The sequence below is a fragment of the Balaenoptera acutorostrata genome, chromosome 20, assembly GCF_949987535.1.
Source record: "Balaenoptera acutorostrata chromosome 20, mBalAcu1.1, whole genome shotgun sequence".
In the NCBI taxonomy this organism is placed as follows: domain Eukaryota; kingdom Metazoa; phylum Chordata; class Mammalia; order Artiodactyla; family Balaenopteridae; genus Balaenoptera; species Balaenoptera acutorostrata.
In genome coordinates, this window is record NC_080083.1 from 63,956,050 (window position 1) to 63,983,871 (window position 27,822).

The 27,822-nt window shown below is 36.6% G+C and overlaps 1 protein-coding gene across 7 annotated transcripts in view; it reads right to left on the reverse strand.

The window, feature by feature from the left end:
- The window catches only part of HELZ (helicase with zinc finger), a 163,608-nt gene that overhangs the window by 101,430 nt on the left and 34,356 nt on the right, over positions 1–27,822 (reverse strand). For all 7 annotated transcript variants that reach the window (XM_028167337.2, XM_007185541.2, XM_057535773.1 and 4 more), the window contains 8 exons: positions 25,666–25,790; positions 23,060–23,116; positions 18,907–18,958; positions 17,437–17,512; positions 15,230–15,428; positions 14,658–14,765; positions 13,304–13,601; positions 6,057–6,324 (listed from right to left, as the gene is read on the reverse strand). In XM_028167337.2, coding sequence (XP_028023138.2) covers positions 6,057–6,324; positions 13,304–13,601; positions 14,658–14,765; positions 15,230–15,428; positions 17,437–17,512; positions 18,907–18,958; positions 23,060–23,116; positions 25,666–25,790 — 1,183 coding nt within the window. The remainder of the gene's footprint in view (positions 1–6,056; positions 6,325–13,303; positions 13,602–14,657; positions 14,766–15,229; positions 15,429–17,436; positions 17,513–18,906; positions 18,959–23,059; positions 23,117–25,665; positions 25,791–27,822) is intronic.

Below are 27,822 nucleotides of genomic sequence, written 5' to 3' on the forward strand. Positions count from 1 at the left end.
GATATGTAAAAATATACTTTATTATAAATATAAATTTAGTATTTAATAACGTGGCTTTCTATGAGGATCAAATGAATTCTAGGAGTACTTGCTCTGTGTATCATTCATATATATATATATATGTATATATGTGGAATTTTTAAAAATCATGTTATATTTCTCTCATTCTCTATCCATATTTCACTAGATCCAAACTAGAAAAGTACAATATAATTTAAAGAAACACAGATTGTATGTTATCTAGTTATGTTTGATTCTTTGAAGACCAGAATGTGCACTAAGGATTCATATAAAAATAAGTCATAAAATGAAACAAAAGTATACTACCCTCCCCAGTTTACATATAATCTATGTTCACCTTCCTTTTTAAAAAAAAATAAAATATATGCTTTGCAGAAGAACAGGAACCCCTGGGTTTCTCATGTTTTTTCAAATGCACTTAAACTTCTACCTTGCTTTTACCATCCACGTAACTGAGATGTGTGGTCATTAAAAGCTTTCTCAGAGAACAGGGATTCCTTACAGTCCATTCTCAATTCACAAATGACCTCTTTGTTGCTAAAGTTGATGTCCAGCTTTCTGATCTTTTTAAAAAATTATTATTACTTTGCAACCACTTTCCGTTTCCTTTAAACTCCCTCTTCCACTGGCTTCTGCAGTCACACTCTCCTGGTTCTCTTCCTACTTCTCAGGCTGTTCCTCCGTCTTCCATCCAAGCGCCACCCAGCTTCTAAGCATCCACCCGCCCTCTTCTTACCCTGTCGGCTCTCCCAAGACGAGGACGCCCTCTCCTAGATCTCTCGGCTCTGGGCTGTAAACCTAACTGCCAAATACGCACATTGGATTACATGCTCTGCAAACTCAGTAAAAGCAAAAGAGAATCACCATCTGACTTCCCCACGTACCACCCCAAACCAATCCTCCCGTGTATTAGACAGCTCAGGCAATGGCACTATCCACCTAGTTGCCCCAGCCAGAAACCAAGTTATCCTTGACCTTGTCTCTCTCACCAACCTTCATTCCCCATCATACAACCACCAAGCCCTGTTAGTTCCTCTTCTTCCTAAATTATCTGCATCTCAACATTTCTAACTTGAATTACTTTAACAAACTCCTACCATGATGTCTTGCTTCAGATCTATTCTCCAAGCCACCACTAGAGGGTCTCTGTAAAATGCGAGTCTGATGATAGGCGGCTCCGAGGGTAAAGTGTAAACAGCTTTCTATCTCACCACCCCACCACACATGTCCCCCCTTCCATTAAAATTACGATGACAGGGCTTCCCTGGTGGCGCAGTGGTTGAGAGTCTGGCTGCCAATGCAGGGGACACGGGTTTGAGCCGTGGTCTGGGAAGATCCCACATGCCGCGGAGCAGCTGGGCCCATGAGCCACAATTACTGAGCCTGCGCGTCTGGAGCCTGTGCTCCGCAACAGGAGAGGCCGTGATAGTGAGTGGCCCCCGCACCGCGATGAAGAGTGGCCCCCGCTTGCCGCAACTAGAGAAAAGCCCTCGCACAGAAACGAAGACCCGACACAGCCATAAATAAATAAATAAATAAATAATTTTAAAAAAAAATTACGATGACCGACTTGCAGCCTCCCCCACAACTCTATGTTCTTATTCTCCTATCCTGTGTCTTCAAACTAAATACCTTTGTCCTATTTCTTCACCTGACAATTACCTGTTTTTCAAAATTCAGCTTAAATGCCACCTGGTCCAGAAAGCTGACTTTGATATATCATTCAAGCTCTGGCGAAATGAGGAAACGTAACTTGTTTACCTCAGAATCAGCAATGACCAGCCTAGAAACTAACACTTTGAATACTCAATAAATTCTGTTCATTGAATTAATTTTACGTTTGTCATAATCTGATTTTTTTTCCAGGCACCATATTCCCATTTCAACTACTTCATATTATTCCCTAACAATTTCTTGTAATCCTATAATGTTTTCTCAACTAACTTGGGTAATATATTAAAGTTTTACTGTTACATCTATTTTAGAATCTACCATCCCAAAACACTTGATCACAATTTAGCAGGCATGAAAAATTAATCTCACAGTTTTAAAGCAATAAGAGAATTCTTTTATGACATTGAGTTGTGCCTTGCAACAAAACTGTTGAGGCAGAGACTCTAGAACTAAGAAATACAGCTTTTCCCACAGAAGAGTCACCATATGTTCAAGATGCAGACATTAGAGACCTTCTCAAAGTTACAGCTACTAATATTTAATTTTTCTAAAAGATTAACAGGCTGAAACTAAAAAGACATTAGTAAGCTTTCTTAAGTATTAAAACAATATGCATTTTTGAGATTTAGTAACTCAGAAATACCTAAAATACAAAATATATCCTATAATTAACAAAGATATGTCTTAAAAAGAAGAAAAACCATCTTTCCATGGTTCCATGTCACATTTTAAAATCAACTTGAAAGCTTAGAGGATTCCTAACATTTTTGGAAATGGCAGAATAGTAGCCCATGAAAGTTTTCAACCGATTTAAAACCATACTTCTAGCTAAAAGAAATATGGCTCCATCGATGTTAGAAATAGTTATACCTCTTGAGTGTAACTTTAAAAACACTTCAAAGCTATATATAGTGACTTTCCCTTCATGCAATTTCTGACTAAATGAATGACAACAAAAGTCAACCAAGGTAATAAGCCAAAAAACAGCTGGGTCTACTGAGGCAGAGCCACAGAACCAAGGCTGAATCGACAGAGGCCTCAGCTGCTGCAACGATGAAATGAGCATCTGCACATCGGGCTTGTCCTGCCAGCTTCACTGCTGGGCGGCCACAATGCCCCAGTCCTGCAGGCCAAACGACACACTCTGATGCACATGCACATGACGGCTTCAGCCAGGGCCAATTTCTTTTGGAAATGTATATCTGAGAATGAAATCGATTTCACTTCAAGGTGGAATCATTATTGAATGCACAACAGCATGTAGCTGAGGACAAGAGAAGTTGAAAAAAAATCTTGGAAGAACTCAGAAGCATATTCTAACACTTAAATGAAATGCAGTATTATTCTTACCATCTCCACACATCTCATACTAAAACTTAACATAAAAAGAACTCTTAATATCTGGACTGTTTTGAAAAAAAATCATCTTTCTTTAAAAAATTTAAAAAAAGATAAACCTGATTATCAAATTCAGCCTCAAGCCAAAATACATTTTTTCTAATCTTGAGAGGTTTCATTCAATCCATTTTCAAAAAGAGAATTCTAAGGTGACCGTGTGAAAGTACAGGTCTACCTTGTTTTATCGCACTTCACTGTCCTTTGCAGATACTGTGTTTTTTACGAATTGAAGGTTTATGGCAACCCTAAGTCAAGCAAGGCTATAGGTGCCATTTTTCCAACAACATTTGTTCACTTCATGTCTCTGTGTCACATTTTGGTAGTTCTCACAATATTTCAAACTTTTCCATTACTATTATATGTGTTATGGTGATCTTTTATGTTACTATTTTAACTGTTTTGTGATGCCACAAAACGCAACCGTGCAAGACAGCAAACAACTGTGTGTGTTCTGATTGCTCCACCAACTGGCTGTTCCCCCATCTCTCTCCCTCTCCTCAGGTCCCCTATTCCCTGAGACACAACAGTAATGAAATTAGGCCAATTAATAACCCTATAATGACCTCTAAGTGTTCAAGTGAAAGAGTGAGTCACATGTCTCTCACGTTAAATCAAAAGCCAGAAATGATCAAGCTTAGTGAGGAAGGCATGTCAAAAGCTGAGGCAGGCCAAAAGCTAGGCCTCTTGTACCAGTTAGCCGAGTTGTGAATGTGAAGGAAAAGTTCTTGAAGGAAATTAAAAGTTGTACTTCAATGAACACACAAATAGTAAGAAAGAAAAACAGCTTTATGGCTGATACGGAGAAAGTTTTAGTGGTTTGGATAGATCAAACCAGCCACAACATTCCCTTAAACCAAAACCTAATCCAGAACAAGCCCCAACTCTCTTTAATTCTATGAAGGTTGAGAGAGGTGAAGAAGCTGCAGAAGAAAAGCTTGAAGCTAGCAGAGGTTGGTTCGCGAGGTTTAAAAAAGAAGCCATCCCCATAATGTAAGTAGAAGTGCAAGGTGAAGCAGCAAATGCTGATGCAAAAAGCTTTAACAAGTTATCCACGAGACCTAGCTAAGATCCTTAATGAAGGTGGCTACACTAAACAGCAGATTCTCAATGTAGATGAAACAGCCTTCTGTTGGAAGAAGACTCTACCTAGGACTTTAGAGAGGAGAAGTCAATGCCTGGCTTCAAAGCTTCAAAGGACAGGCTGACTCTCATTATGGGCTAATGCATCTGGTGACTTTAAGTTGAAGCCAACGTTCACTTACGATTCCAAAAATCCTAGGGCCCTTAAGAAATATGTTAAATCTACTCCGCCTGTGCCCTATAAATGGAACAACAAAGCCTGGATGACAGCACATCTGTTTACAACGTGGTTCACTGAACATTTTAAGTCCCCTGTTGAGACCTACTGCTCAGAAAAAAGATTCCTTTCAAAATATTACTGCTCACTGACAATGCACCTGGTTACCCAAGAGCTCTGGTGGAGAGGAACAACAAGATTAATGTTGTTTTCATGCCTGATAACACAACATCCATTCTAAAGCCCATGGATCAAGGAGTAATTTCGACTAGCAAGTCTTATTATTTAAGAAATATATTTCATAAGGCTATGGCTGCTATAGACAGTGATTCCTCTGATGGATCTGGGCAAAGTCAATTGAACACCTTCTAGAAAGGATCTGCCATTCTAGACGCCATTAAAAACATTTGTAATTCATGGGAAGAGGGCAGAATATCAACATTAACCATAGTTTAATAAAAGAAGCTGATTCCAACCCTCATGGATGACTTTGAGGGGTTCAAGACTTCAGTGGAGGAAGAAACTACAGATGTGGTGGAAACAGCAGGAGAACGAGAATTAGAAGTGGAGCCTGAAGATGGGACTGAAGTACTGCAATCTCGTGATAAAAAGTTAACAGATGAGGAGCTGCTTCTTATGGATGAGCAAAGAGAGTGGTTTCTTGAGGTGGAACCTACTCCTGGTGAAGAGGCTGTGAGGACTGTTGAAATGACAACAAAGGATTTAGAACATGACACACACTTAGTTGATAAAGCAGTGGCAGGGTCTGAGAGGATTGACTCCAATTTGGAAGAAATTCTAACTGTGGATAAAATGCTATCAAACAGCGTTGCTGCTACAGAGAAACTGTTCATGAAGAGTCATTCGATGCAGCAATTTTAAGAAATTAAAATAAGACTGCCACTCCAACCTTCAGCAACCACGAACCACCCTGATCAGTCAGCAGCCAGCAACACTGAGGCAAGACCCTCCACCAGCAAAAAGATTATGACTTGCTGAAGGCCAGATGATGGTTGGCATGTTTTAGCAATAAAGTATTTTTTAATTAAGGTATGTACCTTTTTCTTTTTTTTAGATATCCTGCTATTTCACTTAATAGCCTACAGAATAGTGTAAGCCTAACTCTTATATGTACTGGGAAATCAACAAATTCATGTGACTTGCTTTACTGCAATATCTGCTTTATTGTGGTGGTCTGGAACCGAACCCACGCTATCTCTGAGGTGTTCCTGTATAGTCCGATCCTTATAATTAAAATGTAAGAAACCAGTATGAATTCCCTCAATACTACTTTCATGATTACTTTTCAAAATATGTGGCCTCTTTCAGTTTTTGTACATTTATTGGACAAATAATCACAGAGTGTTTGCTCTCCCACTGACAGAGACCTCCGGAAGAGCAGGGACCATGCGTTTATACTCCCAGCGCACGGCAGCAAGGCTTGTGGAGGTGAGCAAGGCACTATACACTAGGGATGCCAAGATGAGCACAGTTCTTCCCTTAAGCTCATATACCAATACTGGATGACAGCTACTGAATAACAGCCATTTCACTACCGGGCTGCGCTTAGGCACCCCCTCTGTATTTTAAACATGAAAAATACTATCCAAAGGGGAGATTTTAAAAAAGAAAGAAAGAAAAGAAAAATGTTTCTAAAGTAACTTACTTGCTGACTTCCTTATACTGGGCTATCTCCTCAATATAAAGAAGGTCATGCAGCCGTGACTGATAGTTGGTCTTGGTCAATGATTTGTCTAAAACGGACTGGGTAAATAGCTGGTCAGCAGAGAGAGGAATTTGGTATCTGATAAGAAGGCTCTTCTCCAAATCAGTAGTTTCATTAGGTTCAAAATCTACAATAGTCTTAGAAGAAGAATCCCAACGCTTAGCCGTGGTTACTAGCTGTTGTTTTGCATGCATCAGGTACTCAAGATCTAAATGGAAACAAAAAACACATTTATAAAGGAACACAACATTAAAATTCTCAAATAATACACTGTGCATTTTGGTAAGAGAATTTTGTATGCTAAAGTTCTTAAAAATGAAACAATATAAAACCCCATTTGACAGAGTGTTTTCCCCATATCAGAAATATTTTTTTGTCTAGGTTAACAAAATAACATAAATAGGAATTCATGTAAAAAATATTTTTTTGTACCTCAGGCTAGGACATACCAGAAATAGTTATTAACATTTTAAAAATACAGATTAACATTTAGAACTTAACTCTTTAGTCAAGAGAAATCTGATCTGCAGGAAGAAAGTATGGTAAATTTCTCATAAGACAAAATCTCATCAGGTGATAATCACTTTTCTCTTCCTATTAGAGAAACAAAAACCTTCCGTGTTTTTTTCCCACATTAAATTCCACATTAAAAGTGATAAAATGTACTATTCAAATGCCATTTCAGAAAAATCCAGTTTAGCCTCAGTTAAACTGCATGGTAAGTAGGGCACCATGTCAAAATGAATGACTGATCAAGTTCTCACAGCTCTGGGAAAAAAATGCAGCACAAAACCAGCACCGGCTGACGTACACCGTACCATAAACCCCGAGCACTGGGTAGCCTCTCTCTATCCACAGAGCATTTCAGTTTCCTATTGGGTGGGACACACATACACCTATAAGTGTGAAACTTGACCAAAAGGGGGAAAAAAAGTTGCTTAACTAACTCATTAGGCCAAGATCCAGTTTTAATATAACCTAATTGGAAAGATGGTTTTACAACTCAAGTTAAAATTTTAGGAAGAAATAATAAAAAGTTTAAACAGAGATCAGTCTCCAAGGTGCAAAGACAAGTTATCCTGTGCTATCTTTGAAATGAGAGCAGATTGTATAATTGTCTTGTCTTGCTTAGTGACAGATTTTGCTATATTTAAATGTTATATATAAATTATAAACATATAAGTATACTCATCCACCAAGAGAAATTTCTCAGTATTAGAAAATAGTTTATCCTAGTATCACAATGAAGATTAAAATGTAAAAGTCTTAATTTCTCATCTTTGTTCCTTGAAAAGGCATTTTTACATGCCAGTTTTATTATTCATCAAATGGCAATATAAACACAACTATAACCATCAATACATAAAGATGGTCTTCTTATTAAAATTTTGCATTTTTAAAATCCTCTGGATGAGATAATGATGGTCTGTTTTTGCAATAGCCTCACGAGAAGTTTCATAAACTAACCACATTTTCTTCCTAAATCACTCCAAAATTGGGCCCTTCCTATCCTTTTATTAGATCATAGCTATAAAAAATATTTAAATTATACAAACGCCAACATTCCTAAAACAGATTATACCATCACTAAAGATCAGATACTATTAACAAAATAGCAAGGATGTACATAATTTTCTTCCCTTAATTCAAAAGTCAAAAGGAGAAACACTAATGGTACAGAGACCAAATAACCAGCTCTTTAAAAAAAAAACACTAAACTCTGTGCATTATTGAAGAATTTATTTAATACGTAATAAAAGGATGTCTATTCTTTGGGCATAGGGAAATTATATTTCGTAATTTTATTTTAAATAAGAAACTGATTCAGACTATACCTACATCAATATTATATTCACATTCTTTAAAAAGTCACTAGCTATTCCTAACTGCCATTTAAGTAACTGGGATAATAACAAACTTAAAATGGTACAGCTTTCCTTTAAAAAAGCTTTTTGTATCACCTATTTAATATACAAAGCAAATTTTACAGAAAATCATTCTACTCTGGGCTAAAAGTACTCAGGCTTTTTGGGGAAAGTGGCATGAGAAATAGTATTTGTTTATTTCATTTTACCTATTTAGTACCATGATTCCCACCCTGATTTTATGAAATTCTTAACATGAATGTCTTTAGCAGGTAGCACAACAATTTCAAAACAATTCCGAAACAATGTTAAATTTTATTCCATCTTTTTAATAACTATAAATACAATATAGGAGAGGGGAGAGCTAGGGGAGCAGAGAGAAGAATCTTGGGAAAATCCATGTGTGCCGGCATCAAAACGTCTGCAGCCCACTGGCCTTGGCCATTCACTCAGGCGTCCAAGACGGCCTGGGGCCAGTGACTACCGGGGTACCTTCTGCAAAAGCCACTTCTCTTTCCCTGCTCACGTTCAACTGGAGACAAACTTCTGCCTCCCATCCTCTCAGCTGCAAAAAGCTTCTCATTAAACCTGCTCAATTACCCACCTCCTTAGAGTGCTTCAAGGTCATTAGGTCTCAAGAGCTCCTCTTTAAACAAAGGAGGAGGCTGAGGCTCCCCCAGGGGGACACTGGACACGCTAGTCCCGGGGCTCATCTCACCCCCCCACACCCCGTGCAGCACATGCACCAGCTAACACGCAACCCAGACGTGAACACTGCTCAGGGCAGCCTGAGCCAGTCCGTCCGTGGTAAGAAAGCACTCTTCCTCAGTCTAAACTAGGCTAAAATAAAATAAAAAAAACATTCTGGGAAGATGAAAAGTGAACAGGTTAGAATCAATATGCATAAAATCACTTAGGGAGAGTTTAACACTGACTTATTAACCAACTCCTATAATAATAAATCTGAAACCCTGACAAATTATAAACCTACGGAATTTGTTACCCTGAGATATGACAGGCAGAAGCTACACATGTATTTTAAGAGAAATTCATAAGAAAAAGTTAAAGATAATTAGAACATACCTAATTTCCTGAAGATAACATATGGGAAGAACTGTTACTATCAAAAATAGAATTCAAGGTTGGAATAACTAGTCTGACACAAGATTCGCTTCCCAACTTCCCTCACCCTTCTGACTACTGTGAATAGCAAATGCTCTCATTTCAGCCGCATAGTTACTATTCTAATAAAGCATCCAAAGGGTTGGCTTGTTTTATCTTGAAGTATGTAGTACAGCAGACTTGAAAATTATCCTTAACAAACCCTGGACCGTGGATAAGAAGTTAGGAGAAAAACATGCAGTGTCCTACATACCCAGCACAAAGGCTGACACACAAGAGGCATGCAGTAAATGCATGTCAAATGTAGGATTTATTAAAAACAGGTATATTTATCTAGGACTTAAAGAGAATGAGATGAAATGATTCCTAATTCCAAAATTGGATACAACACTCTTCCTTAGGAAACATTTTGGTCTGTGGCTTTACAAATCTTCACAGCCCAAATCAACAATAAAACAAAATCCCAAAGGAAACCCAAACTATGACTTCAGCTATCCATTTCAACATCGTTCCTTTCACTAAAAGAGCTACTCAGACATAAGATGAACATCTCTTAGCTTATCCATGTTGTCTGTTCTCTTAATGAGGCTAATAAAAAGTTAAAACAGCAGAGTAACAACATAGGAGTACCTCACACTTTTTACATGCTTCTACTCAGTTACATTTATCTTTTATTGACAAATATACTATTTTTTGTTTGTTTGTTCTGTTTTATTTTCTTTTTGGCCACGCCACGCAGCATATGGAATCTTAGTTCCCCGACCAGGGATCGAACCCGCGCCCCCTGCACTGGAAGCGTGGAGTCTTAACCACTGGACTGCCAGGGAAGCCCCTATTTTTTAAATCAATTTTTCTATTAATTTTCTGACCCCATAATAGTAAACATTATATATTTATATATATAAACATGTCCTTAATTTACCAACAACTTTGACAGCCAGAGATAATTTTTAAGACGTACTAACTTTTAATGTTAATTTTAACATACATTGCTAGACTAAAAGTAATGTGTAATAAATATCGTTTTCAAATTTAAATATAAGAACTAATTTCCAACATATAGCTTCCAGATATTCAAAGCAGAATTCCAGATCAGTTTTGTCAAGCAAAAATTTTTTATTACTCAAACTGAGGTATAAAGTGTATAACGCAGTTTGTGTTCTAAGCAAGGGGAAAACTCACTAACTTCCTTCTTTTGTAAATGTCCTTTGCCACAAATTTGTGAGAAGCACATCTTTAATCCAAAAAAATTTTTCTTTAGTTCATATAGTGCCTTTTTCTGTACCTGAACCTCACCAACAAGGAAAAAACAATGAAAAGAAAAACGACATCAATTGTAAGAGTAGTAAAAATATCAAAGACAGAACTAAAAATGAGCACAACAGGTCAGCTAATTTAAGTAATGACAAAAAAAAGCCAATCTAATGTCATCTAGCTTGCCTAAACCTAGATTTAAGTTTTTCTCTTTACAATGTTCAAAATATCTTATCAGAAAATACATTTTGTAGATTTTATATTGTTCTCTTGTAATATTTGTTTTCCTATGTCCTTCAAAAACAAATTTCACTATGTGAAATTGTTTTAATGTTTCCAAATTAGTTCAAGAAAATGCCTGATTTTATTCAATTATTTTCCACAACATAACAACTTAGAAGTAAGACCTTGTTTAAAGGAAAATAGGCAAAGATATCAAACTGCAAAAAGGTCACTAAGAAAAAGGATATAGTATTACAGAAAGGGGGGAGGGTATATAGTATTGGTCCCAGATGGGAGAACATCCCTGTCTGTATTAATTCCCGCTACCATATCTGAATCAAATATAAATTTTACTATATTTTCAAACTGATATATCAGAAATGAGGCTCTTTATTTCTTCCAGTTACCAGTCTCAAAACATCATTCATCTTGGGACAACTTCTCTTGCCAAGATCTCTAAGCGCTGTGGCCTCAATAACTTGGGTCTTCATCTCTGCTTTTCAGTCCCTTGGCTGCACCCTAGTCTTGGTCCTCACTAAAAAAAACAAAAACACAAAAACAAAACAAAACAAAACAAAAAACGCTTCTCTCTTCCTTTTTTCTTTCTGTTTGCAAATCAGAAATTATCCTAATGACGGCTAATGATGACATCAGCAGCTACTACTAAATGCCTACTATGCACCAGATACTGTGCAAGGTTTAGCTCTAGTTCTCACGATAACCCTCTATGACAGATAGTACTAGCCCCATTTACCAGATGTTTCCACATGAAGCTCAGAGGTGTTAAGTTCTCTGCCCAGGGTCATACAGGAATTAAGTAGAAAATCAGGATTTGAATCCAATTCTATTTAACTCTGAAGTCTGTCCACTTCTCTGTTTCTCCAACTAGAAAAGTAGCACATAGCTGGGGCAAAAGTAGCCAAAGCGCCCTCAATCTCTCAAGCCCATGAGGGTGCCCTGAAATCCTCTTCATCACCACTTCCCTTATCATGTTTTAACAGTATCGTTTTCTCTTTTTATTGCAGATATTTAACATTTTATATTATTAATTAAATAGGCTTTTATTAACTAGTACAGATTTTTGACAACACTTACAAACTTATTTTTATGGGAAATGAGTCATGAGTTAAAAGCCACAATCTAAAAGCAAACTTTTAAAGTACAACCCACATGTAAGCCAAGAACATCCTTTTAGAATTATATTTGAGAGTAGGAGATACATGTCAGTATCTCTATGATTTTAAATCTCCTTATGATTTAAAAAGGGTGCAATCTAGTAGTTCTCAAGTTCTAGTCTCTAAAAGCAACGTAATGGCGTAAGAGTAAACAAACCACCGCATTCAAGAGAAATCCAGCCTGCGTTGTTTTTGAAAATAAAGTTTTATTGGAACACAGTCACACCCATCCATTTACATACTGTCTATGGCAGCTTTCTCACTATAATGCAGAGCTGAGTAATTGGAATAGAGATCATCTGCCCTGTAACACCTAAAATATTTACTATCTGGCCCTTTACAGAAAAAATATGCCAACTAACTGCTTTATTAGTAAATATAAATCAAGTATTTTTATTTCATCAACTACTGTATCTGTTTGGCTATGGGAATTAACATATTTTTATTCCAAAGAGTAGTAAAAAGATGACAAAAGCAGAACACAACAGAATAAAAACAGGTAAAAGGGATCAAAGTAAATGAAAAGTATGGGTAAAATGAAGGATGGGTAATAATATTAGCACATATACAAGAAGGTAACACCTACTTGTTCCATTTTGGCACAAATGTTGCTTTAACCCTCCTCACAGCTAAAGGTAAAGGGGACAGAACCAGTTTCACCTGCTCGTTATGCCCAAAAAATAAAGTCCTAGCAGTTACTCATGAAAAAAACTTCTAGGTTCTCATAAATGGGACACTGTGGACATAATGAAAAACATCCTCCACAATATGCTTAGTTACAGCCAATATAATAGCAAGTTTCACACAGCTCTGCTATATGAAGTGTTTGTTAAATAAATATTTAGTGCTCATGAAATAAAATAAAGCACCTATAAATCCAACCAAGAGCCAAAGAAAGGTAGGCTAACATGCCCTTCCCTTATCCAGTTGGATCTTGGCATAAAATTTAGGTTTAGGCAGTAACATGACAATTTACAAAGTAATTCACCATCTTCTGCAGGTGCCTGCATGTTAAAACCAGGGACCTCTTCCCAAGAACATGAAGCAGATCCTATTAAAGGCACTTTGGTCTCCTTTATACTAGTAAAATCAAGTTGTGAAAGCTTATTTTTAGGACTTTCCATTCAGAGATAATGTACTAATATCAGCAAAGTTAATTGGACCATCAGTTGAACATGGAAATAGACACTGTAGGTGTATTCACAATTACCACTGAAATGATATTCTACCCAAACTAATACTGAAAGGTTTTACTGTGCTAAAATCATCAAATGAAGTTGGTAGACCAAAAGAGACCTGATCATCTACTTATACAAGTCTGGGGAACCTCAAAGCAAGCTTTGCCTGATGACTGTATGAAGTGACCAGGGCATACTGCAAACCATTCGAATCCCATTACACAGTAAATCAGTCAATAAACTTGGGATCTTTTTCTTTACTATTCCCTCCCTGTCCATGGTATATTTAGGGGCCAATACATATCTTTTAATGTTGCTGTTATAGTGCCTTTTAATACATCATTATCAGGGGAAAAAAGTCTAAATTTTACCTTCTGTAGAAGCTGCATCAATCATTACTCTTTGCATGAGTACTGGTTCCAATCCAAAGTCGAAAACTATGGTTTGGCGAAAAGTTCCAAATATTTCTGTGTTAAATGCTATCCCGACTTTATACACGTAATGATCTAATCCATTTTGGGCCATCTTTCCTCCTATCCATTCTTGACAGTTTTCTGGGACTTCTTGTGATACCTGGGTAGTACTATCTCCGGCAGATATTGCAATGATACTAAAATGAGGACGATGAGCATCATAAAGCAATGCTACACGATACAGCATTCTTGCAGGCTACAAGGAAGTTAAAATAATTTGTTGAGTACAAGGGGGTGAAAAATCCAGTTGTAATTGGGCTCTTCAATGAAAATATTTCCATAAGGGACTTTTACTTTCCCATGCTTCTAAGATACTACGTTAAAAATACAAGTTGTACTCGTAAGCCATTTAAGAAAAAAAAATCAGAATGGTTAAAAAAAATCAGTTGTTAAAATGATATATTTATGATGTCAATTATATCTCAATAAGGCTGACATTTTCAAAAATGATACATGTACGCTACATTACTAGCCTCCCTGCTCTTTCTGTGATACATTAATCTTTCACTGTGGCAAAAGCTTTCGCCCTGTATCACCATCACCTCCAACTTTCCATACCCTTGGCCTAAAAAAGTTTTATCTAGCCTCAAGGAGGAAGTCTTCATAGGAGAGCAGTGACCTCTGAAGACACTGGATTGGGTTCAAGGCCGAAGCTAAACGTTCCCAGATTTTTCATCCCAAGATGCAGATGGTACAGTGGAAGAAACATCACCAAAAAGTACACAAAACTTTTCCACTGCATATATTCACAGAAATATTTTACTTTGCTTCATTCTTAAACTTTGAACATTATAATTCAGGCTGGGAAGCACTGCAGAAAATATCTCATGTTAAAAACCCGTTATTACAGAATTTGTGATTTCATTAAATCAAAATTAAAAACAAACTCATTGTTTGAATATCTTAGAACCACCAGATTAAACAATTCAATTTTTAAATAGTTAACTACAAGCCGTGAACCCCATCCTATGTTTTAAGTTTGGAAGACAACATGTCGAAGACCTCTTCACCAAATAAATAAATAAGCAAGTATCTAAACATCTACAAAGCTTTTATCTCAAAATCTAAGAAAAACCTGTACCCTTCATGATCAAAATACAGCAATATGCTTATCACAATATAGAACCTACATAAAAATGCACTTAGAATAAAACATTTTCAATGCTCTTTCAACACACAGATTTAAAGGTCCAAAAAACCTTTACGAAAATTGAAAGACATATATATTCTTCAACTATCACAAAATTCATACCTTACAAGTGAGAGCAAAGGTCCATGTCTGGTGAGATTTTTTGGTGTTGACAGTAACGGACAGATCAGGGTTATGCTCTACCTTTACTCCTTCTATACATTCACTAAGCTGAAAACAGAGAGCAGTTAATGTTATGTTTTATTCCTAAAAACACAAACACACACTTTTGGCATGGTAAATAAATGTCAACGGTAAAGATGCTGATGGAACTGTTTACAAAGCAAGGTATTTTATACATTAATTTTCAGTTATTTTTATAAGCACAAAATATAATAAAGCTAAAATAAGAGACATAAGAAAACTAACAACAACAACAAAAAATGGCAATAAAAACTCCCTGAATGAAGACAAATTAATATAATACCTGCAAGTCTCCAAACAAATGGCTTAGTTCTGCTCTTTATTTTAGCAAATGGGTCTACTTTTGCTACTAAAAACACTTTATCAAGAATCAAGTGTTTCACATAGAGGATACGGAAATAAACCAAGATACAGCACGAAATAAAGTCAAGACTCAAACAAGGGCACTGTTTAAAACAAACAAACAAAAAAATGCAGTTTATTTTCCTCACCACTTTCTCAGGAGATAATGAATTCATCCACTTTTCTATCAAGGTTTCCATGTAACTGCCTGAGAGCTGTTTATTCTCATTTTGCTGTTTCAATTTTATCAACCGTGAAGCATATCTTTTCTGCCATTCTGCTAGTTCTTCCTGGGAATGTGCTGAAGTACACTGGGCACCATACCTACAGATTCCTTGCTCTAAAAATCTAAGTAGAATAGGAAAGACTGTTTTATCATATACTTTGTTGGACCATTTAAAAGATAAACTTCCAGCATTTGCCCTCCGACTCTCCAATAACAAAAACAAAACTTCATCTCCTGAAAGGCCATATTTATCACATGTCTTGCACCGAAGAGGAAGAAGAGGTTTAGAAAACATTTGTAACAGTTAATCAAAACAGCAACCCCCACCATGTTCACTGACCTCTTTCTCTGGAGTAAGGGGATGACAAAGCAGAACATATTCATAACCGCCCCCCACCCACAGAAACTGGCATTGCAAAGGTAGCTTCCTTCATGGTATAACAACTCTGTTAGACAATTCCTCTTACAGCAGAATTTTTCTAAAGCAACACTGACATCAAGTGGATTAGTTCGTCAAGCACAGGTATGCCCTACTTCCCAAAATGATACGACCTAAAGAAAATTTTCCACATACTAGAAATTTTGTTCTGGGGAAAAAAAAAAAAAAAAAAAAGTAATATGTCACTGAATTAACATTTCAAGGCTTCTACTTTTCACCTTCAAATGTAATGCTTTCACTCTTCCCTATATTACTATTGCCTATATTTCATTGAGAATATTGGACTATATTAATTTGCTTGAAGTTTTAAATAAATTAAGAATAAAAGTTTTATGTAAGAATCACAATTAATTCAATAGTCAGATTAAATTCTTCAATGGGTAAATTCATAAAATTCAACTGATAATTCAATGGTCAAAACAGATAAAAATGCAAGACTTTGATCAGTAACTTTTTTTTTTAACTTTTAAATACTCTATAAAATAATAGATCCAGCCAGTTTTTAAACATTCAAAAATTAATAAAAGATCTTCTGAGAGAAAAAATGAAAATCAAACTATAGCAAATGGATAAAAGCAATGTTATGTTATAGATAATTTTTCAACTGGAAAAATATAAGAAATACAAAATGAACCACAGCACAGTGTAAATTATCAAGTGTTTCACCCTATTTGAAAAGACGAGTGTATTTAAAGCTTTTCTTGATGATACATAAAGTACTTGAACTTAAATTATGCTATTTATTAAGTCCTCTTATGCTTAAGACACATTTAAAATCATGCATTTGTTTCTCTTCAGTATGTCGTAATAAGCCAAATATTTCTTTGTCTTTCTATTGCTTTGCTTTAAATTATTTCCCTAAAAATTGAAGGTTTGATATTCTCATCTGGACTATAAATTTTCTCATAATTCCTTTGCACGGGATCACGTTCTACCTCTCCTACAACATTGATGCCACCAGGATTTTAAAAATTTACTACCTAGTTTCTTTATTTCTACAATAAAATCAAACCTGACCTCTTGACTATTCAATCATCAAAGCTGCATATCAAACTTCCTTCATTATCAAAAGCAACCTAGAGTAATTAGAACTTATATCTAAAGAACCAAGAGTTTCTAGTTCTTATAAAAAGAACCTTTCTTGATGTAACTTTAATAATTCTTTCTACCTTAACATATAATTATTAAATTTTGAAAGGTTAGCCCTTCAAATATAAATTACTCATAAATTCTATATAAGATTACGTGATAATAGATTTTCTTTTTTTTTTAGAAAAGTTATTAAAATAATTTAAGATTTCTTTATCTATTTTATGCTCCATTTCAGTTTAAATAAGGTAACTTCAACTTCAATCACCATAATTTAGGTAATTTCACATAAACAAGAGACCAGCAATTAAATTGAGTCATATTAATCCAACTGGTATTACAGAAGTCTTAACAATCTCCATTTAGATCACTGTTGTTTATAATTAAAAGAAGGATCATCAATATGGTTTTGATTATTATTTAATGATAATGACCATTTTGGCTTCTGTTTCAAATTGAAAATAAACCATTTTACTCAATTGTTATGCTTCTTCCTTCACATATTCTTTAAATCTGAATTACTACTTTTCAAAAAGTGAAGGAAAATTAACTATCCTTTGAATAAAGACATGTCATTGGTTTAAAAAAAAAATTCACGTTACCTTTTACACAAAGTATATTCCTCGCTGCTTGTGATTCCCCTAGGTGGTGGGCGGAAATGCCAACCATTACAAGATCCTAGAGAGTAATCAGGATATAGTCTTATCATTTGAGGCTTGCTGATAATTCTGATATTTTAATGTGTAAGAAATACTATAAACCCTCCATACACATCATCTCAGATGATGTAAAAAGAACATGACATGCTTGCCTCTACCAAAAGAGTCATCTACCAGTCAAACGAATTATAAATCACTTAGCCATATGAAACTTAGAAATCACTGAAGAAGCAGTTACACGGCAGCTAAGACAAATCAATGACCCTTACTCTATCCCAGCGACTGGCGGACATACTTCCAAGTGCAGTCTCCTGCCTGGCACCTAAAGGGCAGATGTGTTGGCATGCTTGTCACTTCTTAAGTATGAGTCGTGTCTCTATTAGGAACTATTTCAGGAATGAGAAAATTATGGTATCCTGGAAGGAAATTTTGTAAAACAAATTCCAGTACTGCATATGGAGTGAGAAGAAGTTCCACTTTACCATCCATGTTCCTTAGGGTCTGTCTGACACATGGCACTGAATGAAGTAATCTTTTTTTAATAATTGAAATAAAGTTCAAAAAGGTGAATTCTGAGATAGGAGCTAAAAAATAACATTAGTTTCCTTCTGAATACAATGAGTTTTAATTAATGCACTTGGATAAAAGGTTCCAAATAAGCCAAGGAAAATAAAGCGTCAGAGAGAAACGGCTGAGCTCCAGAGGCTGGGCAGCAGCAAGTTTCCCAGGACCCTGTAGCCATTTTCTACGTCCTCACCAGTCACTGCGCTCCGCCGCCCCCAAAGCACACTCCGCCCGGATGAGCTTAAAGCTGCGTTTCGCCCCTTCCTATCTGCGTGACCGGGAAAATTACCGAACCTTAATGAACATCAGTTTTATCACCTATCAAAGAGATGAAGAAAGACTCTAAGAAGTCAGTACTCATTTCTGTGAAAGCCACTACATGGTAGACATCATTCAGCAAACGCTCAATGAATGCCCGTCTCTCTTCACCTTCCTCTGGCAGGAGAAGAGGAGATCATAGACTTTCACTGTGACAGGAACAACGCAGCTTACAGGTCAGAACTTCCAAAAAGTAGTAACTGTACTAGCCTGTGATAGAGAGAAAGGAGAAAAGACCTCCCTCTGCAGATTGCTAAGAGCAAGGTTCAAGTTCAGAACTGTGCACATGGAGGAAAGAAGGCAAAATAGGTCACTTCCGGGGTTACCTCCCATCTCCGTACTCTATTACTCCATGACAGGGGCTAGTGAACAAACTGCTTCCATCCGCACTACTTCTTAAAATTAAATCTTTATATTCTCTCCTGTACCTCCACTAACATGTAATCTAACTCAGAAATTTCCTCCCAATAATCAATAAAGAAGCAATGCCCAAAATCACAGCTATCAGAAGTTATACAGTTTCGTACTTACCCTCTTCTAAGTCTTCCACATGATATCCAGAGAGGACGTTACCAGTTGCTGTCTGCAATTTTTCAAATGAAAGAAATTTTTATAATAAGAAATAACTAGTTGATGTTGAATTAAACTTGGACATTTTTAACATTTTTTTAAAAAGCTTGAGATTGAATATTTAGAAATTTTTAATAAACATTAATATGCAAACGGTATTTTTTGCTCCTTGCTCTAGTTTCCATATGTAAATATGGAAAAGAAGTACTTCTGTGGCCCTCATTAAGGAAACTGATAGAGATTCCTTCCCTACATAAAAATTACCCGGGAGCAAGAGAAGTCTCGGTCCCCAGTCCTGAACCCCGTGGAGTAGCACCTTCCATCTGTGTACGTATTGCACTCTCCTCTGCTAACGTCTACAGTATGACCAGCCGGCGAGGGGCTTTTTCTCCTGCATCAAGTGCAGCACCACCACCACTTGAGGACCTGGGAGCCTGTCCTGGCCGAGTCCCCCTCGCTGCTCTAGGACGAGACCTTCTCCCACAGTGGAGCCCACGGCTGGGGACCCGCTCGCCCTGACTTCCCCTCTAATGCATGTTAAGTCCTCCACGTGCCCCTTGGGCTATAACTTTACTCTAAGCTCCACACCCCCAATTGCAACTGAGTGCCAGCTAGAGAACAGTTAAGTGCCAGCTTAACTATTCTATAGCATTTTACATGCTGGGCCACTGTCAGCCATGCACAGATCCACTGTCAACAGCCTGCAACTGCCTTCCTGCATCCCTGCGCCTCAGAGGATCCGGCGCGTAATGAATGCTCAGTAAATCCGGATGGACGGGTGGATGGATGACCACCCAGGCACTTCAAACACAGTACGTGTAAATAAAGTTCATCAGCTTTAACCCCGAATCTCATCTTCCTTCAGCGCTCCTTATCTCAGGTTAATGGATTCCTCTTCCCCCAAAAGAGCCGGGCTGAAACCCTGAAAGCCATCTCAGACTCTGTCCTGCTCCGTGTATTCTCCAAATCTTTGCCCAACCAGGTCTAGAACGCCTCTCACGTCTGTCTCATACTCAACACCCCCTGCCACTATCCTAGGTAAGAGCATCATTACTACTGGTCTCATCTACCCCTGAACCAACTGACTGCCACCTTATTGTACCAAGTCACTCCTGGCTCTTTACTTAGCTGCCTCTATCCTTTAACTTCAGTTCTGACACTAGCCTCCCCGGTTTCCCTGCAGGGTGTTTATCTCTCCTTTCCCTGCTTGTACTTCCATTACAGAACCTACTGACCACAGGCTGCCCTGTGGGTACATTAGCTATGCACATCTTGGGCTGGCCCTTCAGATTGTTTTTCGTGGATTTCTCAGCTTCCCAAAACCCAAAGAACCTTGAACAGCACACGCACTCAGCAAATGTCGAACTGAATGAGAAGGAGGAAACGGTATCCCAAGATGAAATCTGGAATGTCTTGTACCATAGAAAGAATGGCATAAATGCTAATTGGGTATAACTGAAACAATAATATCACCATAATTTACATGTCACTGATTAAACTGGACCCTTTTTAGGTTGGGCTGGAACTAAATCACTATAATACTGTTTCAACAGGAAAATGCCTTCTGATTCTCAAACTACTTACTAACGAGTTTTTAAAGACAACCCATTCTTTTTGTAAAATGAGGACTGAATATAAGAATACATAAGCTAACAAATAAATCAGGAGTAATTATTAACATTATAAGGACTCTATGCGCACCAAAAAGGTATATTAAAAGATCCTTTAAAATTCTATAAGCAAGATCTAAGCAGCATAGTCCCACACTAGCCCTTAAAATATGATTCTAACTACAGAGAATTTATAAATATAAGAGCTAAAACTTCACTTCAAGTATGAATTGAAAGTATCTCCTCTAAAAAAATTTATCAAAATAAATTTACCAAATATGCGAGAAAAAAAGGGAAGACAATGTTTTGGTGATGAAATAAAGCTGAAAGCATGTGTAACTGTCAGAAGGGAAACACGCGTGGCGCCCTTCGCGAGTCAGCGTCTAGAACAATCCGCGAGCGGGCGGAGCGCGCCTGCGGTGACACTGCAGCCCTCAGCCTGGCGGGCTCTGGGGAGCAGCACATCCACATCAGAAGAGCTGGTGAAAACGAGCAGCTCGAGCCTGGGCTGAATGTTCGGCCACTGTGGCTTTTAGTTTCCAGGTACTGTGTTTAGTTTTGTTTTTTTAACACCCTTTTTATATGCTCAGACCCTAAGACAGAAAGGCAACATCAATTAGTTTGTGATCTTCAGTCTCTACTGAGACCTTCAGGGAAGGCAGCCGAAGTTCACACTGCTAGAATTCCTGTAAAGTTACAATCAAATCTATTGATTGGATATTTGAAGTTTTCCTAAAGAATATGTGTTGTTTTTCTTTTCATTAGTCAGCCTTTAGTTCCATGTCTTTATTCTCATCCACTAGCATTTACAGGTCAAACGTCAGCTCAGCCCAATCTTTAAATAACACATTGTTGCTATTTTTAAATACGTCAGGTGCAATAATAAGTAAGGGTAGCATTGTTTGTTAGCTTTTTCTAGATGGATTTTTTAATAGTACCAGTGCACTAACCAAAAATACTACTACTCTGGTTACACAGAAAAGAAATTATAAACAAAATTTAAGTCACTTATTCCAAAAGTACAGTCACAAAATGAGAGTCAAGTGATATTTGTGACCTTATACATAACAGGATTATAAATATTAAAAATAAAATTTTATATATATTTGTGTATGATTATCAGATGTAAAGCTGCTAATTCAACTAAGGTAATAAAAGAGGAGAACAAGGCCAAAAATCATCTTATTTTATGTTCTCATTTTAAGAGTCTAAAACACTTATAATTGTCATATTTTACTTCTTAGAAATTAAAAGACTACGTATATACCAGAAGGGAAATGGCTTCGAAGTTAATTAGAGCTTATTGATTCTCAGTTAATTCATAGTAAGATAACATAAGACTAAGAAAATAACATTTTTTAAAAGGCTATTTAATTGTAGCAAAACAAACAGTATCTTTATGCAGCTTATATAATTCACCATGACTGTCTTCTTTGCTTACTTATTTGTTGGTGTGAACTGCGATGTATGATTAGATTTGAAGTGGGAAAGTAATCTACAGGAGGTCAAGGTTTACACCCGGGGGCTCTTCTCATCCTCCTGGCCCGACAGGAGCACCCTTACTGCACTCTCCACGAGACCAGCACCTTCTCATTCTCAACTCAGCTTAAGTGTCTCGTCCCCTCACCACCATTCCAGTTATTTTCCCATCACAGAAAGCTTATTCTTTTCCCTCATACCACGTACCTCAATGTAAGTAAGAATTATACCTATACTTGTTTAATTGATTTATGTATTTATTGTCTATCTCCTCCCCAAGACTCGAACCTCCCAGACGACAAGGACCATGAGTGCCCTGTTCAGTGCTGTGTCCTCAGCACCAAGCATAATACCTAGCACACAGTAGGTACCATTTTTTAAATAAATAAGCCAATCAATCGATCACTTTACATGGGCTTCCATTTATGATAAAAACTGACAAAAATGGCTGCTTTTAAAATGAGACATCTAAATAAAAATACTCTCATATGCCCGTATGAGGAACAGAAATTTGAGACTTACAAAGCCACGGGCCTTCTACATGCCGCTGCTGTCCCCGGCCTTCAACTGCTTCACCAGAGCACATTTCTGTTCACCATTTACCCTGATACACATTATCTCCATCAGCTAAACTCATTCCCTAAAAATACTCCTCAAATCACAGACTTCTATTAGTTACTTAAAAACACAGAAGGCTTGAGGAGTATCTCACTTTTAATAACAGAATTTTCTAATTGCCAGATGTAGTTAAAAACTAAAATTTCCCCATTATCTTTCCATTTATTGGCCAGAGACAGCTAACAAAAACTAGGGACAAAACAGAAGACCTGGGATGCAGAGGCACCTTGATAGGAAGCAAAGTTCCGAGGATGGGACCAAGCCTGGTTACAGAAAGTCTAAAGGCTGCACTACCCCATCTTTAAAGCCTTGCTGATGCCCAGTGATTTTCCAAATTTTCATGAAGAACACGTACTAGCCAGACTGAGTTAAACTCTTCCCAAAGAGATCCAGTGAAATAGTCTTACCTCCGTTTCTGTGAGAAGTATTTTCAGTCTTGTCAAATCTTTTGTTACCATCCCATTCTGAAAGGGCAAATGAAAAACGGAAAAACCAAGTAGTATATTAGTTCTTTACTATGGGGACTTAACTCTTCAGCTGTTTCTAAGGTTTATCTGTAAAAAGAAAACCGATGCTATGCTCATCTCCCATCCTCATTACCATTGATAAAGCTAACCAACTATGCGCAAAGTTAAAAAGATTAACAGGACAAAAGATACAGTGTGCCCTACAACACTGTATTCACCTTGCCCAAGAAGTTAAGATTAATTCAATAAAATATTCACAAAGGGTATCACTGAAGAGCAAGACAGAGTAAGTAAAGAAAAAAATAAACCTCAACTTTTTAAAACTCCTTTTTCTAAAACTAATAGGCTATATTTACAAAATGGTGAACTCAGTTACTTATGGCTCAGATTCACATACAATGATCACACTACTTAAAGATGGTTCATTAACAAAGCTGTTGAAGGAAAATACGTAAAACATTCACTCTTCTGAAATTCAAATTTCACTTGAGATTTGAAAGCAAATTGCTTCTTCCTAATTTTAAATTTAAAAATCTACAAACAACAAATGCTGGAGAGGGTGTGGAGAAAAGGGAACCCTCCTGCACCGTTGGTGGGAATGTAAGTTGATACAGCCACTATGGAGAACAGTATGGAGGTTCCTTAAAAAACTAAGAATAGAACTACCGTATGACCCACCAATCCCACTCCTGGGCATATACCCTGAGAAAACCATAATTCAAAAAGAGTCATGTATTGTATATGTATAACTGATTCACTTTGTTATAAAGCAGAAGCTAACACACTATTGTAAGGCAATTATACTTCAATAAAGATGTTTAAAAAAAAAAGAGTCATGTACCACAATGTTCATTGCAGCACTATTTACAATAGCCAGGTCATGGAAGCAACCTAAATGTCCGTCAACAGATGAATGGATAAAGAAGATGTGGTACACATATACAACGGAATATCACTCAGACATTAAAAGGAATGAAACTGGGTCATTTGTAGAGATGTGGATGGACCTAGAGACCGTCATACAGAGTGAAGTAAGTCAGAAAGAGAGAAACAAATATCGTATATTAATGCATATATGTGGAATCGAGAAAAGTGGTACAGATGAACCTATCTGCAAAGCAGAAATAGAGACACAGACGTAGAGAACAAACGTATGGACACCAAGGGGGGAAAGGGGGGGTGGGATGAATTGGGAGATTAGGACCGACGTGTATACACTGCTGTGTATGGAATAGATAACTAGTTGAGAGCCTGCTGTACAGCTCTGTGGTGACCTAGATGGGAGGGAAATCCAGAAGTTGGGGTCGGCGGGGGGGAATATGTGTATACATATGGCTATTTCACTTCGCTGTACAGCAGAAACTAGCACAACACTGTGAAGCAATTATACCCCAATAAATTAAAAAATAATAAAATAAAATAAGTAAAAATCCAACAGGTAAAACTGTGTAATATGCTTAACTTGTATAGAAAAGTTCCTTAAGGATAGAATTATCTAAATAATAAAGAAGAGAACTATTCTTTATCATCTATTTAGAACTAAATACCCATACAATTTTGCTATATTAATAACACATCTTAGCTTTTATATTCATTTGTTAAAATGGTGACATCCAAAAATATTGTTAAACCAACTAAACAATTCACTGCCAAATAATTCCTTAGAAAATAACTAAATTACCCTCTGAGATGGGTCATTACATTGCACTCAACAATATACAAAGTACTTTCCTAATTTCCATTTTTTTTTTTTTACCAAATATATATTTATTTGCAGTGAAAACACAACTTTGCTCCAGCTTTCCACAATTTATGTTAATTCAGAAGAAAAGTATAGAGAATTCATGCTGTATAACAAAGTATACATGTATTTTCTTGCTTTCACTGTTTTTCATTATGATTCCTGAAAAATATCAGCAAATTCTGTAACAGTTACCAACTGGTAAAAAAAAAAGTTATAATATCTCTTTTCTTCCAATTTCTATAGATTGCCAACTCTAAAGTACAAAAAAAGTAGTCTTTCAATTATCTCATCCAAAAACAAACAAAAACTCTCAAAAATTAAATACTACATACAAACATTTATCCCAAAGTCTGAAAAGAATTAGATAACTCTATCAGAGCAGTCATGAATATTAACTTACACATATGACATCTTCAGAAACAAAAGTAATTATTACTTAGTTTAGATAAATTTAAGCATTTTATAAATTGTTGAATTTAAGAATCCTATAAGATCATATGTCCACGGGAGCATTTTAAAACTCAAAAATATTTCCAGGTTCTGTTAAATTATACCTTTAAAGAAAATCATTTAGTTATTCTATACTTTCAAAGCTTAAAAAATATCTCCAATTCTTATATATATTATCACAAACTACAAGAATCCAATGATTAAACATCAGTTTGTTGAAGAGAAATAAGCATCTCAAGATACTTATAAACTTTGATTTCTGACAGAACCTAGAGGAACGTAGGTATACACCTAAGGAGTCAAATGGATGAATCCGCTTTCAGACATTCAAATTTAGAACTCATCAACATACCAGGGACTCTCCTGTCAGTGACTTGGCAAGAATGCTGGATACAGGTTGGAGCTTTCCTTTAAGCTGCATGCAGCAAAGCACTGCTTGAAAGGTACCATCTCCCTTGGCCAGTCCTTCTCCCAGCACTGTCATGAAAGAACAGCCATCATTAACCACGTAACATTCGATACACATTTTTCTCAATTTTATTATTAGCACCCTATCCCAAGCATGACTTCTTTTATACTAAAAGAATAACTATAACTACTAGAGGAAGGCAGTGATGTTTCAGTTCTGTCCATGACATGCATAAAGCCAAGAAAAAGCATGGGACAATCAACATACCTAACCTACTATAGCCTATAGTCAGGTAGGATCACTGCAAAATCATGAGGAGAATTCATCTTACAGCTCTCCAGTGAAAATACTGTTCACCCTATGATTTCTGGGTAAATGAGGGCTTTTAAACTGCAGGGATAGATATTCGCTGAATAAAGTTCTTGCATTTTTGACAAAGAGACCCAGTGCCATTAAAATGCATAAGCATAGAAACTGCAAACCTCAATATTTCGATATTCCTAAGCAATTAAGAATTAGCTTTTATCAAAACCAGCAAGATTAACTAAGAACCCAATTGTCAAATGGCCAGAGAAAATGCTACCGAATTTGTCTGCAAGGGTTTACTGACTTAATTTAATACACTCACAAGGAGAACATATTTCTAACAATACAGAATATACTCATTTTTATGCCATGTCATTTGAGATGATTTCCCACAACTGCTAATGGTTCAACCAGTAAAACAATCTGTACCCTTCTCTTTACTGCTAAGTCCAAGATTCTATTTTTGGTTTATACACACTTCAGCTTCCTTCGCAAAAAGATAATTTGCTGAAAGAAAATATTTTGGAAATTGCATTTTTTCTAATTATTTTCAAGGAAATGTTTTGTTTAAGTATCAATATAATATACTGCATTTAAAGTCCATTGGGTCCATCCTTAATATATATATATTTTTTTAAATAAATGTAATTATTTTATTTATTTATTTTTGGCTGCATTGGGTCTTTGTTGCTGCCTGTGGGCTTTCTCTAGTTGCGGTGAGCAGGGGCTACTCTTCGTTGCGGTGCGCGGGCTTCTCGTTGCGGAGCATGGGCTCTAGGCGCAGGGGCTTCAGTAGTTGTGGCACGCTGGCTTGATAGTTGTGGCTCGTGGCCTCTAGAGCGCAGGCTCAGTAGTTGTGGCGCACGGGCTTAGCTGCTCTGAGGCATGTGGGATCTTCCTGGACCAGGGCTCGAACCCATGTCTCCTGCATTGGCAGGCGGATTCTTAACCACTGCACCACCAGGGAAGCCCTGTTCTTAATATATTGATTTTGGTGGTACTGAATATATCCTTTTGTTATATGGTTCAATTTTTTTATTACCCAAATAACATAACAAAAGAACACTAATAAAATTCTACACAGAAGTTCACTATAAACTCACCACTCAACCAAAAAACTGTTTTCACTTATTCATGTTCTCTTCAAATTCTGATCAATATTTACATAATTTTTACATGACTGTAACTGATATAACAGTTTATATCCTACTTTACTTCCCCTTGACACATTCAGTATTTTCCATATTACAGTGTTTATATTTACCATATTATTAGCTATATAATGTTCCATCAAGTAGATACATCAATTTACTTAACTATTCCCTTGATCCAGAACAGTTCTAATTTTTAACTATTAAAAAGAACACTGTAATAAACATCTTTCTACATATATACTTTATTGAATCAGATTACTAAATTGAAAGTTGCAGTCTCTGTATTCAAGAAGGTTTTATTCAACTACTTTCAGTTTAGACCAACCTGCTGTCACACCACCCATGTTACAGATCACTTATCTCCTCAACTGACAATTCCAATACATGACTAACAACAACGGAGCATCCTTAAGAATGTCTTGAGCATTTCAGAAAATTCCACAGTAAGCCCACATCTCCCTCAGATCTTACTATTCCTGAAACTATTCAAATATGATCTTTGGCAAGTCATTTTATCTCTCTGGTCCTCAGTGTGGTCATCTGTAGAACTGCAAGATGAAAACATGTGTTGCAAGGATCAAATAATATAATGCAAGCATTAATAAAATGCTCTGAAGAAAAATGACAGTCCTACCAAGGT